The following is a 15,599-nucleotide window of genomic DNA, read 5'->3' as shown; positions in this document are numbered from 1 at the left end:
ATTAACAGATTTCCAGATGGTTTGATCATCAGTTCTGTTACACATTGACAGCCTCTTCTATATATTGATGCCATAATTCTTTTTTCCATATATACCTTTTGCAATATACAAATAGCATTCTAGACCACCCGCTATTCCGAGAAATATGGATTAACTTACATAAACGTCATCAAGTTGTACTTCTGGTAATCTCTGCCCTGTTCGCCATTTCTTTCCGTTTATATTATATTTCAATACCGGAACAAGAGTTTTGTCATGAGAAACTATTGGTACATATACTCTAATTGGCATCTATAATAGAATAAGTATAAAGGACATTTGCAAATCTATCTTGACAAAAAGGATCATAAAGTATCGTTTTCATTCAATTTTCAAAGATGAGAATATTTGAATATCCCCTAGGTATCGTCTCCCCTTTTTACGGATACATTGATATGTGTTCATTGTTCTTTTCGTTCAAAAACAATAGCAATCCCAGTAAAATGTACTATTATCAATACAAAGATGTAGTGATTATAGTTTAACAATACAACGAAAACAAACCACAATAGAATTTACCACGAAAAAGTCTATTCATACTGAGAAAAAGGTCTCTTACATAATTGATACATTAAAGACAGTTAAGGTGGTGGAAACTTATTTCAGTACCAGTAATAGTTTCCATCTCAAGAAACTTTCAGTGATGAACATAAGTAAAATTTATTATGTTTAATTAGATATCAATGGATATTATAATTCAATAATACGATAAAGAGACAACGTTTATTTCGTTTGGTTACTGAAGTGACCTTTAACTTTGAACAGGTAACCGCAGAGTTATAGAACCCATTTCGTTTTCTTTCTTCCAAGACGCATAGTATTCACTCAAATTAAAAAAAAACCTGAGATATGTCAAAAGAAATTTTGGATACACAAAACGATTGAGTTCGTAATTCAATAGAAAACATCATTTATTATATAACAATTGAGAATGGAAACGGGGAATGTGTCAAAGAGACAACAACCCGGCCAATGAGTTGAAAACAGCACAAGGCCACCAAAGGGTCTTCAACACAGCGAGAAAATCCCGCACTCGGAGGCGGGCTTCAGCTGGCCCCTAAACAAAAATATGAACTAGTCAGAGAAAATGGACGTCACACTAAACTCCAAAACATATAAATGAACCGAAATAAAAAAAAAATGTTAAATGTAAAATACAATATTAAATCTAGTTATATGGTATGGAAAATTATTTTGTTTCAGGAAAAAAGCATAGGATGAGATTGATAAATATTTTGGAAATGTTTTGCCTGCATAGTAAGTAATATGGCGAATGACCAATTGCAAACAAAAAATCATATGATAGTATAATAGTGTTATTTGATGTGTTTCCCTCAGTTTTAGTTTGTAACCCGGATTTGCTTTTTTCTCAATCGATTTATGAATTTCGAACAGCGGTATACTACTGTTGCCTTTATTTATACCTGAAACTTTATCTCTTTGTCATCTCTAGGGGTAATTGTTATAATACATGATATGACTTTTTCATCATTGCTTTGAAGACATCTGGCTAGATCATTTACTTCATCAGATCCTTCGCAAATAATATCATTCTTCTGGATACCGTTTGGCATGATGAATAGGACACAACATAATTTTTGTTTAAAATTATTTTGACGGTAATTCTGGTAACTGAAAAAGGAACAACACAATTTGCGATATAGTTTTATACATTAAAATGAAAGTAATTTTATTAGTACGCCAAAATAACAACAACAGAACAATAATATGCTTAACTAATAAACGCTCTATATTATCAACAAAGTAGAGTCCATGATTTTAATTTCAACCAAAACAAATGGGAAATGCTTGATGACAAAAACAATGACGATTCTCCAAAAATTTTACAGACACACACTTTGATGTTCAGGAAGACTGGTTGAAAGAGGACAAAATTGGGAGTGGTTAGTTTCATCTAAAATCAGAATAATAGAACCCCAGTGTACATTGTCATATCGAAAGTATTTAAAAGCAAAACATATTTAGATATTTTCAATGAAAAGATAAACTTTAATGACGTCTTTACATTGAATATATTGGCTGTTGGATGTGTATTGATTGATATTTTAATCTTAGATGCACGATTCTTTCATCAGTTGTTATTGGCTTTGAACAAGCAGTCAGTAACTGCTGCAAGTACTCTCAGACTTGTACATAGTGTCTTTTTTGTTGTGGGGATGTATAAATGCCTTGCCAAGTCCGGTCTATGTTTTAGCTAGACGTTTTCTGCTTTGTGTCGATCTGAAGAGTTAAGTCCTTTTCAACTGATTTTTATAGTTTGTTCTTCTGTTGTACTGTTACACCACTTTCCTAGGTAAGGGGAGGGTTTTGTGCCAACAAACTAGTTTAACCCCGTCAGATTATGTATGTGCCTGTCCCAAGTCAGTTGTTGTCGTTTGTTGCTGTTGATCATATTTGTTTTTCATTCATTGTTTTGTACAAAATTCAGGCCGTTAGTTTTCTCGTTTGAATCGTTCTATATATGTTATTTCGGGTCCCTTTATACTTAGTTTATCTTTAGTTTTCTATGTTGTGTCATCTGTACTATTATTTGTCCGTTTGTCTTTTTATTTTTGGCCATGGTGTTGTCAGTTTGTTTTCGATCTATGAGTTTGACTGTCCCTCTGGTATCTTTCGTCCCTCTTTTATAACTGACTATGAGGTATGGGTTTTGCTCATTGTTTAAGGAGGGAACGGTCATTTATAGTTTTTAACTTCCATGTCATTTAGTATCTGGTGTAGAGTTGTCTTATTGGTAATCATACCATATCTTCTTATTTTCATATATAAAACTAATTACTAGATATTTCACTTTTTTAAATGCTTGGCAATATGAAAATATCATAAACGGTACCAATTTTTCTACACCAGATGCGCATTTCGACAATCAATGTCTCTTCAGTGATGATCGAGATTTATGTGAGTTTTAATTGTCTAACCTTAAATATGATTGTCATTCAATTGATCTTTCGGGTTGTTTCAGTTTTTAATTGTTCTTGCTGATTTCCATACTCCCACAATCGATTCGGTACTCATCAAGCTACATGTATATAATGTTTTACATACAAAACTAATTTACTTAAATTTCACACTTTCTAGCAGCCAATTTTGTACTTAACTTGCAGGTTAATATTAATTGAATTTCTTAACACAAACATCAACTCAACTTGCAATACGATGAAACTCATTTGCACTAACTGGTCATAACCTGATGATTTCGATACAGGTAGGTTAAAAACTAAACGAAATTTGGGTCAGTTTTAGCTATCAGACCATATGTATACATCGAATAATCCAGTTCTATAAACATACATGAAAGGAGGCCAGGTTTTCCAATTTCTGCGTTTCTTTTCTTGCTCCAATTTTCGTTTCTTTTCTGCTGCTTCCTTTTGTTCTTTTTCTTTTCTTCGTCTCTCTGCTTCCTCTTGTTTTCTTTTTTCTCTTTCTTCGTTTTCTTTTTCCTCTTTAATTCTTCTCTTCTTTTCTTTCAATGTTTCCAAGCCATCACACCATTCGTTTAGATGACCTTGTACTCCAGATATGTCAGAAAAGGATAGTTCTGCGTCACTTTCTATTTTTAGAACTAGATCTTCTGTTTCAGCTATGAATTCCATAAGCTCTTGATTTTGTTTTGCAAGTCTCTGCATAGCTTGAACTTGCTCTAATTTCTTAGTTTCAATATGTTCTCTTGTAACTCTAATAAATTTAGAAATAAGTTGATTTCAATTATAAATTACAAAAAGAGGTACTGAACATTTTAGCAATACTAGTAAAAAAGTTAATGTTTTTGAGTATTTACGTAGAAACCGCATATCTTAAAATGCATCTTCCCAATACTCCCATATCCCAGACAGAGAATCTAATTATTTTTTTGATTATTGCGTTGTTCTTAAAACACACCAATGCTATTGTGAAAACAGTGACTGTTCACAGGTGTGATAATTTTTTGTTATATTAGTGTATCTAATCAGTCTTTTCGTATTTATTGAAAACCTTTACGATCATATTATAACAAAAAGCTAACATGATTCGGAATTGTCATTTGAATCGTTCTCTTAGGTTGACAGTAGCATTAGCTACAAAATTCATGCCCACCGAAGTGACTCAAAGTTTATTTACTAAGGATCACAGTAACAATAGTTTACCGATGTTCAACCATATACCATACTTAAATGTATACTAGAATGATTTTGATGCAATTTTGGAACTGACCGCCATCTATATAATCATTGAAATGGGCCCGGCGTTTGCCGAAGTTGATGAGACCTAGATAAAGATATAAATGTTCATATAATAAAATACATGAAAATCATCGTTTTAACTGTACAAATATGTTTTCTTTTTCTGGCCGAAAAAGTCAAAGAAATTGTTCTTCATATTGGCTCCCCTTGATTTACTTTGCAGTTGACATTCTTTTGATTAATACCTGACATTGCTGAGCATATGCACAGTTAACATCCAACTGAGTTCACAGGCTGCATGCAAACGGATCCAAATGAGGTTGAGTTAATGTCTTTTAAGTGATTTGTTTTATATTATATTTTGACAAAAGGAAACAAATGGACTACTTATAGCAAATTATTATTCAATATTCCTTTCTTGAATATGTTTAAAAAATATACTTTAATTTTTTCAAATGGTACTGTCAATTCGTTACTAATGCCGCTTTGAAAGACTAATTGATGAAGGTGATGATAATAGTTATACTGATCTTGTTAAATCACTGCGATTGATATTTTTTGGGATGGATATCAATTCTCTATTTACAGTTTAAAGCAATACTTGGAATGTTTCTTTAGTTTTTTTGGCATTAAAATGCTTTACGTTTTTTCCGTGCATTGTACAAGATCTGCATCTGACGTAAGACGCACGATTCCATAACAGCAGTATAAGTACTTTGAGCTTACTTGAAGTAACTTCTGGATACGGTATAAATTAATGCGACAGTAGTTTGCCGATTTTTCAAATCTGGTAAATCGAATAAGAGACAAATCAAGTTAACACATAAAAGCTAAGGAAATCGCATAATCTCCAAAAGGGATAAGACCAGTGCTTTGACAAAATAAACGTCTCCTGCTATATATGCATCGTCTGCCATGATAATGTTTATTGTTGCTTGTATTTGTCGCTTTGTTATTTGTATGCCGTTACATGTATCTTATAGTTAGATGCTTTTTCTGAACTGATGTTTTTATTGTATGATCTTATATGTACCCTTTATGGTCCGCTGATCGCTTTTAAACGGAGAGTTGAGATTTAGAAAAACATTAATTTAACCCAACAAGATATGCTCACGCCTGTTTTATGTCCGCAACCTCGACAGTGCTTATCTTATGTCATGTCCGATTGATATTTGTTATTTGAAAAAAAAAATTGATTGTAGATATTTCATAGTTTCTGTTAATTTATTCGCAACTGTTTTTTTTTCGGAACAACTTAGAACTTGCCATATTGTATATACCCCCGTCTATTGTTGACGACTGTATGTTGTTCTTTTTGTTATATGTTTTATTGGTTGGTGTTTTATTAGGGTACATGCATATCTCAAATCTCATATCGTGTTATTCATTTCGCTTAACATATTTTTTAAGATTTTACCTGGCATTTGGAGAAATTGGTCTATATTTCCTGCCAGGTTCAACTCTCTCTACTGGAAAAGAAACAATCTTGCAAATTCACGATTTTAATTTAAATAAATATTTCAGATGTAAAATATAAAGTAACAAAATATTAGGAAATAAGTTGGTTAAATGCTTTCTATGATTTTTAGACGATGTGTTATATTTCAATGATCGCCAACGTAACGATGTTGTACTTTATTTCCGTTGTGTTCGGGAAGAATGTTTATTAGAAAACCCTCATACTTCACAAGGCATAATCCCTTTTTTTTCTTTGAAATCCTGAAAAAAAACCACATACAGTTCCTCATATTTCTTGATTTTATTATTTTCATGGTATCAATAGTATATCGATCATTTATCAGTTTAAACATAGCACGTTTTTTTAATGATTTAATAATACGCCTGAAATATACATTAACATTGATGTTGATGTGTAAAAAGCATTGACATGATACATAAATCGCGCGTTACGTCACACGAGGATGTTCAATTGGGATTACGATGTTTTGTTCAATGGCAAGTGGCATATTTTCAACAAATAAAATACTTATTTATCTACAAATATTATCATACAGGGAAAAAACTAATTTCGATTGAAGTTACTGCTTTACACAAAGAGTATTTGGCGCGATGATAAAGAGTGGACAATATACTTTTTGGTAAGGCCTTGGCTTATAACTTTTTCGTGTAAATCTACGTGGAAAATTACCGTTTAAGGCAATGATACCAAAACTCCTCCTTTGTTTTACAATTTTTGAAAATCTCTTCGTTCTGTATAACAAAAAAAATTTAGATGAAAATTAACACAAATTTTTTTTTCAATTCGTAATTAAGACAAGGACGAGTTCATAGTACAATTAATAGGGTCTAATTATGAGCGGAAAGACAAATCAATCAATACATTATAGTCTCGCCCATTCGTGATAGTTTACCCAAATGAGGAAAAACCTCCGTTGAGATTCGCGTTGTCTAACACTGACTGATTGAATGTTTGCTTGTGAGGACAGAGATGTTAGTAATTATCTGCGAAACAAATCAACAGAGAAAACCATCTGTGCTGATTAAAACTACATATTATAACATAAGGAAAAACAAGCATTCTGAGAGTATTGCATGGCAATACATAGTCCCCTACCGGTAAAAAAAATCATTGTACTGGAACAAAATGCTAACTTGATCTATATCTTGTCATGGCGTAAACTATATAACAAATATCAAGTCAATATCTTCAAGCATGACGAACAAAGTGTGGAAAAACTGATTATTTATGTGAATTTTCTAAATCCGACCATTACTCTGCACAAAATCATGAGACCAGAATAAAATTCGAACTTGATCTGTAACTTGTCATGATAAAACTATATACCAATTATCAAATCAATATCTTTAAGCATGACGGAAAAAGTGAGGAAAACTGATTATTTGAGTGATTTTTTTAAGTCCAAGGACCATTACTCTGCACAAAATTATCAGACCGGAACAAAATTCGAACTTGATCTGTAACTTGTCATGATAAAACTATATACTAATTATCAAATCAATATCTTCAAGCACGACGAAAAACAGTGCGGAAAACTGAGTATTTTGATTAAATTTTCTAAGTCCAAGGACCATAACTCTGCACAAAATCATCAGACCGGTACAAAATTAGAAATTGATCTGTAACTTGTCATGATAAAACAATACACCAAATATCAAATCAATATCTTCAAGCATGAAGAAAAAATGTGGAAAACTGATTTGCCGGACTGACAGATGGACAGACAGACAGACAGACAGACAGACAGACATAAAGTCCTCTTCGACTTCGTCGGTAGGGGACTAACAAGCCAAGTTGTGGCAATTAACCAGTGCATTATCTTTTAGGGTTTAGTATGTGTTTAGCACCTGTTTTTTGTTGTACATAAATGAAAATATAAAGAAGACGGTCTAAATGGCAGTGACAAATTCGTATCATAAATCTTCAAAAGTTGGTTTGAACTGAAGTATTTAAAGCTGTGTAGTCTTACCTAATGTATATATAACAGCCATGTTCGATGGAGTAGAGACTTAAATCGGATTCCCCGAGTAGTGTCTGTGACACCCACTCAGGGTTTTATGAATACTTACAACAACTCTGTAAGAATATGTGGCATATTGCAGCGCAAAATATCAGCCCATATCCAACTTATTTATCCTCATTTTAGATAAGCTGTCCAAATATTCTGCCATTCATCCCAGTCGACTTATAACTTGAAAATCCTACCTTTTTTTATTAATTTTTAATTTGTTCCGTCTCGAATATGCATGTTATATCTTCTACTTGACGTTCATCAAACAACAATTAATCAATCAATCAATACATTATAGTCTCGCCCATCCGTGATAGTTTACACAAATAAGAAAAGAACTCCGTTGCGCTTCGCGTTGTTTAATACTGACCAATTAATTGATTGATTGACAGATTGATTTTGGTTGAATGATGTCACAAATATTTCATATTTCCTATTTTGTAAATTGGAAACTTCAAAAAAGAATATATAACAGATACATTACACTTAAAAACACAGTAATTGAGAGGCAAATCATCGACAACTCACATTTCAAAAAATCGTGTTTCATTAGTTCTTTCATCTGCTCTCCGATTTTGACGCTGCAAAGTTTTATTTGCTCCCTAACATTTTTCAGTTCTGCGAGGATGTTTTCGGAATACTTGGAAACTAGCTGAATATCTCCACGTACGATTGTCATTGTTTTGGTTACTTTATCCTCGTACTTCTTGGAAGATATATCTGTAGGATTTGGTAAAGCTTTTAGTGCATCTTTTTGCTTGTGTAATATACCCAATGCTTCAATATCCATAGTATCAGATATACTGTAACAGGAAAGTGTACTTTGAAGATTGAATAATTACATTAGATGTATGTTTCATTATTATACGTTATTTTGATTGGCTAACAGCCATCTCGCGTCATTCTTCATCTCAAAATGAATTTCATGAATTGTAACATACATGATGACACACTTTTCCACATAAAAGTGCACAGGTAAATAAAAGAAAAAAATGATATTAATCGTGTTTTCATGATCATAGCGAAAAAATGTAACTATAAGTATTGAATGCTTCTTTTAGTAATTTCATAGGGTTATAAAAGTGTTGACCGTGCGTACATTTTTAGAATGAAGCGCTTCCGCGCTTCATACAAAATGTACTTCGGTCAACGCTTTTACACCCCAATGAATTTACAAAAAGAAGCATTCAATTCCTAAATATGAAAAATCATTTAATCGTATTTCAAAAGTAAACAAACCAAAGCTATACATGTTTATTGGAATTTTTGTTCACCAGTTGTTATAAATGCTTATTTCTAATTAAAATTAGGCGTTCGAATCATATATCTACTGATTTTTCATTGGCTGCAAGACAAATTATCTGATTCCGTTATATCTTTGTAAATGCCTAAAAAATCGATTAATAAATAATATTTTTTAAAATTAATATTTCACGTGCTATCTATTTTAAAATCAACATTTTTATGACGTGTAATTTCACGAGAGTTGTGATACTGCTTTCATATCGGTACACAATACCTGTCGATTTGTTTGTGTTTGTAGTTTCAATTTAAGATCAACATGGTTATAGCATATTAATATATATTTGCTTTCGAAGATCTAAAAACATAAGAATGAATTCGTCGAGTACAGGTGGATAGATTCTTATATAGATGAACTGTGCTTTGTAGACAACCGACATTTTTAACTTGCTTTAATAATTACATTACATGTATGTTTCATTAGAATGCCTTAATATGATTTACTGACAACAATCGTGAGGCACTCCAATATCATATTTTATTTCTGTTACATTACAATAATGTTTTATTAGAATCCGTTATTTTGATTGGATTAAAGAAATAGCGTGGCATTCCTAAATCAAATTGTATTTTTCAATGCAATTCAACTTCATGATTGCACGTGCTGCACATGACATCTTCACTACAATGCATAGAAAAAAAACCGAAATCTTGATTTAACTCGTAATTTCATAGTTGTAGCATATAAATGTAATTATACAAATTGAATTCTTCTTTTTTAATTTTATAAGATTTTAAAAGCGATGATCGTGAGCACATTTTTAGCTTCCGCGCTTTCGCTTAAACCTAGGCTTAACACTAAGCCTAGTATCCAACCATGACCTAATCGTTTCCCAAATTCCCAAATGTTAAAGAGACAGTACATGTATCTACGAAATTCATGAAAATGAAATTAAGAAAATGAGGTAATTTTATAGATATCTATAAAAATAATTAATAGCAAAAACACTATTGTCAACGGTATTAAGACAAGAGCTTATTAATTATGCAAGAATGTCCACTAACGTCAATAGCGATGATCTATACTTAGACCTTCTCGAAACACAAGTTAACAAGTACGAAAAGTAATAATAAATTTATACACTCTAATTCCATTTCAGTATTCGTCTTGATATCATTTTATTTTCGTGATACACATTTGTGAAAATCAATTTGTAAGTCCATTTAATTACACTTTTAAGAGTATTGTAAATAAATCGATAAATATTTCTAATATAAGTTGATGAGGTACGGAAGGGGTAATTTGTTTATAAAACTATTTAAATTCCTTTCAAATTTTTAATGTGATCGACTGCAATACATTACGTATACCTGTTGTAGCTTCTCATATTATTTTGTTTTGTCATTTCCACGTTTTACACTGTTACATGTATGTTTTCCTTATTTGGCCTCTCGGTTGTCCACATTAAAATTTTGTTAACAATAAATTATTCTTCCGTGAAATCTTATTCTAATGTAAACATATTTTATTATTTTAATTCAAGTTAAATAATAAATACAATTTGGCATCAACATATTAATACAATTGATTAATTAATAGGATCCAGAAATAAGCTGTTAACTTATATCAATTCGTTTCTTAATACAAATAAAAACATTTCACATGTGTAATACTAAAAAAGTAGAATGTATAGAAATTAAATAATGTTACACTAAACAAAACATCTAATAATGTTGTGAACACAAGTAGAAGAAAACAAATCCGATATATAAGAAATACAATAGTGAATTGCAAGTATTTTAGATATAAATATTCACTGTAGACCTGTTGAATAAGATGTTTGTAATCATATGGCAAATCTGTTTTACTGAGTATGAATGTTTGAACTGCAAACATTTTTTTGATGTTTTGTTCATAGCTGAGTTCCGTTGAACTGTATAGCAAAATTACGTCTTACAAAAACGTTTGATTCTGATAATATAAATGCTATTCACGCATGATGTGAAATCGGGGGCAATGCAACAAGTATTTCGCTGTGTTTTCTATAGCACCACATAAGCAAAGTGGTGAAACCAAAATATCTTTGATAAAAAGATGATGATTTAGAGAACTGCATTGCATACGAAGTCTTGAGTGATAAATTTGACTAAATCGCTTACCAACGTGATAGTAATATGGGGTTTATTATTCATTCGAAACTGGACGCAACTCTTAAAAGTTCCTACTGAAGTACTAAATAAGCACCGTCAGGGGGAAGATTGCATGAGCGTACAAATTGCATGTAAATAATACTTCGAATAAATATTATTTATTTATATTTTAGCTTTTCCCAACCTGTTTCGAGATATAATCTGTCTAATGTGTAATCCAATGTGTGTATGAGTGGATACCTCAGTTACAGTTACGTTGTCCATGTTAAGTTTTACATGATCAGGTTTATTAAGTTTCCAGCGAAATTGTCATGGTCTCGCTTTTCTGGGGGTTAAAGGTCACTAGCCAATTTGAAAACTATCTATGGGTTTTTGCTAGATTACTATTCAAGTTGTTTGTCGATTCTCGGGGCCATCTACTTTCAAGCATAAACTCTTATCATTATCAAACAACTAAATAATGGACTGTATGTCAGAAATGATATCATTGATAAATATTAAAAATAAAAGAGGTCTCAGGATCGACCCCTGGAGTAAACTAGCCTTTGTGTCGCCGCACTCAGAGGATATAATCTCTTACAAACCTGCTCGTGCATTTTTTATTGTTATTCAACGCAAAATAATTATCTAAGAGACCTTGGACGATCTCATTTCACAAAGGTTTTCTATTGTCTACTTATTGTACCTCGAACTTATTTACCCGGTGTAGGTCTTTAAGCTGAGGTTCAATTTACTAAAAGTTAATCGGGCATGACTAATTAAATACGCCCTCTTAAAATCAGGGGGTCCGAAATAGGATCGGGAAAACACCCAGCAAAATACCATAATTTACAATTTTAGAATTTTTTTGATTCAACGTCCTTTTGGTTGCCTTAATATCTCCGGTCAATAATCAAACGGTATTTTAGTGGAAATACTAACCTGTCTCGAACCGGGAGATGTTGGCTGCAATAGGAATTTATTTATAAAAAAGTTCATATATCTCATTTATTTATAGTGGCCGTTATTGATTGTAAATTCATGACGTTTTGTTTTTGACATTCGTCTACCGTGGAAAAAAAAGGGAAGGAGGGCTAATAGCTTAACTTACGACTTCGACCATGGTTCAACTGTATTCTATTACGGCATACGTTTACCTCAATCGAACGCTCTGCCTTTTTGTAAAAAGTGCCACTCTAAAATTGTAATCATTTGCTCCAGGTTGATCCACTCGTCGTGAATATGCATGACATATTTGCCACTGTACATTAATGGAGCAATTGATTTATCAGCTTCATTTAGTGATGTATAATCATTTGTCTTCAGTTGATAATTGTCTCTAACAGTTTTCCTAATTTTATATATTTCAATTTTATTTACATTTGCATTTTTAAACGTAAATCTTAGCATTTCTTCCATCATTTTTCTCTTTGCATTTTATCTTTTTTTTTTAACATTAAAAAACGTTGTCGTAGTACACATCAGGTGTTACATTGTATCCTTTCCAGCAAAACTAATAGGAGAGGGGATCAGAACAGAAAAACAATCTTCATTGAGAGGCAATAACTCTTATATTGAAGCGTACAATGACGACTGTCTCGTCTAGGTGACAACATTTGCTCTTTAAAGTTTATTTATATCTCAGACTGGTATAATAGTTGACATAAAAGCAAAAATGGATAAAACAAATGTTGACATTAATTTATAAAGGATTCAACTTATTTTGAGCGTTTCATTTTTTTTTTTTAGATATTGTCTTGCTAATCGGTTTTATTAAATGTTTTTCATCTACAATTGTCCTGGCAAAAGTGGCAAAAATGTATTAAAATCAGCCATGCAACTTAATTGAAAAGATTTAGCCAATCTTTCTTGTTTACACATTTCAATCATTCAACTCGTGCGTAGATCGTATTTCCCTCTAATTTTTTTAACGTATAGATAGCGTGAAATTCCCACTACACCAGTCATCGGAAATACATTCCTATTTCGATCAGACAAAGCTGCGCATTTATATATCCGATAAGCCAAACGAACGCACCCAAGGCAAGGGTATGCTGTGGGACGGGAGAGGTCCAGACATGTCAATATCTCTATACCCAAGTGAATCATTTTGTTTTGAATAAAAGGATATAAAGGTAAACATTAATGCGACAGCAACCCAAAGACACAGACAAATCAAAACATTAAGATTCAACATTCAGTTTTTATAGAAAGATGCGTATACAGAATAAAAAGATCAAAACCGCTCCATGACTAAATAATAGTAATACGGAGTTAATTCAATAATATTTACCGTCAAATATTATATATCACAAAAGGCACATTTGATTTAATATTATTTACCGTCTTGGTATCCCAACAATCACAAGAAGTGTTTGGTTGAAAAATTTCACCTGCCCAATTTTAATTTTGATCGGTGAAAATTTAAGAAGTTGTACTATAAACCAGTAGAAGTAAAACACTTCACTTGTATAATTTAACGGTAAATTAATGATGATAATGGATGACGACCAGCGGCAAATAAAATTAATATTCAGGACGATAACATGTTAATATGATATGAGTATTAACCCCGCTTTTTACTACACGCTGAGTCGGTTTTTTTTAACGTGTAATTTTACATGATTTTAGTTCGCAGTAAGAAAAGTCACCCAACCCGGACACATTTCCGACTCTGAGCCGACCAGTCTGTGCTCTTACTCTATGATGCCAGGTGTTTAGCGTTGAAATACCAAATACCAATTTTAACGTCTTTGTTTGGCCCGGTCAGGATTCGAACAAACGACCTCCCGCTCTCGAGGCGAACACCCTCACACGAGACCAACCAGGAGAGTAGTAGTACAGAATATCATACCAAAAAAAAATCAAGTACAATAAACAAAACAGTTTCACAGAATTCTCACAGTTACTAAAGCGAGCTAAAAGTATCTAACCTAAATTGGATGCGTGAAATGATATTTCAAACTACACGTAAACATCGATGATCGACTTCAGAGAAGATTTCATGGATCAACGCTCTCGGCAAATTAAAAACTCTTGCACCAATTATTTGAGTGGTCCGAATGTGGCCAGCTGTTGCAAGTCTAAATTTTTGTCCTTATTCAATATACCCTCATTTTCCAGTGGCATTTTAAAGTTTCACGTCCAACCTCACTGTTGACCTCCTATTGCACGACCTACCCATTGTATTTAAATCTATTTGTTATAGTGATGAACATGCATGAAATATTTGCCACTGGACTCAAAGTAAACAAAAATCAATCAACTTTATAAATTGTTCCATGTACCTAGCACCCAAAGACAAAATCTTGTAAAATGCTATAATGTACAATTTCCATTTAAATTTTTATGTTTTTTTTTTGTTTTTTTTTCTTCAATTTATTACATTACTGACTGCTTATAACAAAATTTTAAATACTTTTTACTATGCTTCTTATCTAATGTTTTAATACGATTTATAACATACGATTTTTTGTCAGGCAAGGATAAAACTAAGAAAGGTAAAGTTTTTTTCAGGTGTTTTTGCTTCATTTAGACAAGAAAAGGGAATAACGGACGACTAGCATAAAAGAGTTTGGTTTCATATAATATATTGAACTTGCGAAAATATCTCAACTCAACACGTTTTGATCTGACTAGTGAAACCTTGTTGATGCTATATATGTTACAATTAGGTTTTTAATACGATTTTATTCAATGAAGTTTGCATGCATAGTTTTTATTAAGAAAAAAAAACAAAAAAAGCAAGATCTATTAATTAATTGGACTGAACAGACAACACTAATTATTTTGCATTCGCATGTAACGTAGTGTTGGCAAATTACAGAATCAAAAACAAAATTTACATTTACCGGATGAATATTGTGAAGGGCCTTATACATCTAGGTCTGTTCGATTAGAAATTCTGAAACAAACAGTTTAAAAAGTTAATTGTCGGAAGAATTTACTTACTATTTTCTAAGATCTGGTCTTTACGAATCTATTTCATGATTACTGACAGATTAAAAACATTAAATATATATAACAAGACGTTGTTATGCAGAACATTCATTGGTCAGTTATAAATGAGGTCTGTATAGGGTTTTGATTGCCTCATTTATTAAATAAGAAATCGTTATTTCGAAAAGTTGGATTCAAAAATATGAATTTACCCCCTAAGTTTGTAAAACTATCATTTGGTGTTATTTTAATGCTAACAAATTCATAATGAACAAATAATTAAATGATGTACTGCCATTTAATCGGTCCGTTTCCATTGCAATTTGGTAACTGTTAATTGTACATATCAGTCTGAGTACTGTTTAACTATCAATTAAGTTGAACATCTTTAGACTCAATTACTCTAATTTGTCCTGTCATCTGATGCTTTCCCAAACTCATTTGTAATATCAAGCAATTGATTAATGGCTGAGTCTCCTGATGTAAAATCTGAATCGTAGGGTGTAAAAATCTTGTTAGCAAGTAAGTAATTATGAATATGCTTTAAAATACATCTTTTCGTGACCTTGCCAATAAC

At 32.0% G+C, this 15,599-nt stretch overlaps 2 protein-coding genes across 6 annotated transcripts in view; both read right to left on the bottom strand.

Moving 5' to 3' along the window:
• LOC127700210 (uncharacterized) overlaps positions 1-15,599 on the bottom strand; it is a 289,648-nt gene that overhangs the window by 153,872 nt on the left and 120,177 nt on the right. The gene's annotated exons all lie outside the window — the stretch shown is intronic.
• Positions 1-15,599, bottom strand: part of LOC127700211 (uncharacterized) — a 34,529-nt gene that overhangs the window by 10,318 nt on the left and 8,612 nt on the right. For 2 of the 3 annotated variants that reach the window (XM_052203628.1, XM_052203629.1), the window contains exons 2-6: positions 8,240-8,514; positions 5,638-5,689; positions 3,352-3,735; positions 1,464-1,671; positions 160-291 (exon numbers count right to left, since the gene is read on the bottom strand). In XM_052203628.1, coding sequence (XP_052059588.1) covers positions 160-291; positions 1,464-1,671; positions 3,352-3,735; positions 5,638-5,689; positions 8,240-8,501 — 1,038 coding nt within the window. In that variant the 5' untranslated portion in view covers positions 8,502-8,514. The remainder of the gene's footprint in view (positions 1-159; positions 292-1,463; positions 1,672-3,351; positions 3,736-5,637; positions 5,690-8,239; positions 8,515-15,599) is intronic. The other variant, XM_052203630.1, reaches the window with a different exon arrangement.

This window comes from Mytilus californianus, unplaced genomic scaffold, assembly GCF_021869535.1.
Source record: "Mytilus californianus isolate M0D057914Y unplaced genomic scaffold, xbMytCali1.0.p SCAF_5, whole genome shotgun sequence".
NCBI classification, from domain to species: Eukaryota; Metazoa; Mollusca; class Bivalvia; order Mytilida; family Mytilidae; genus Mytilus; species Mytilus californianus.
Note: the sequence above shows the minus strand (reverse complement) of the source record. Positions and strands in the feature narration are given on the sequence as shown.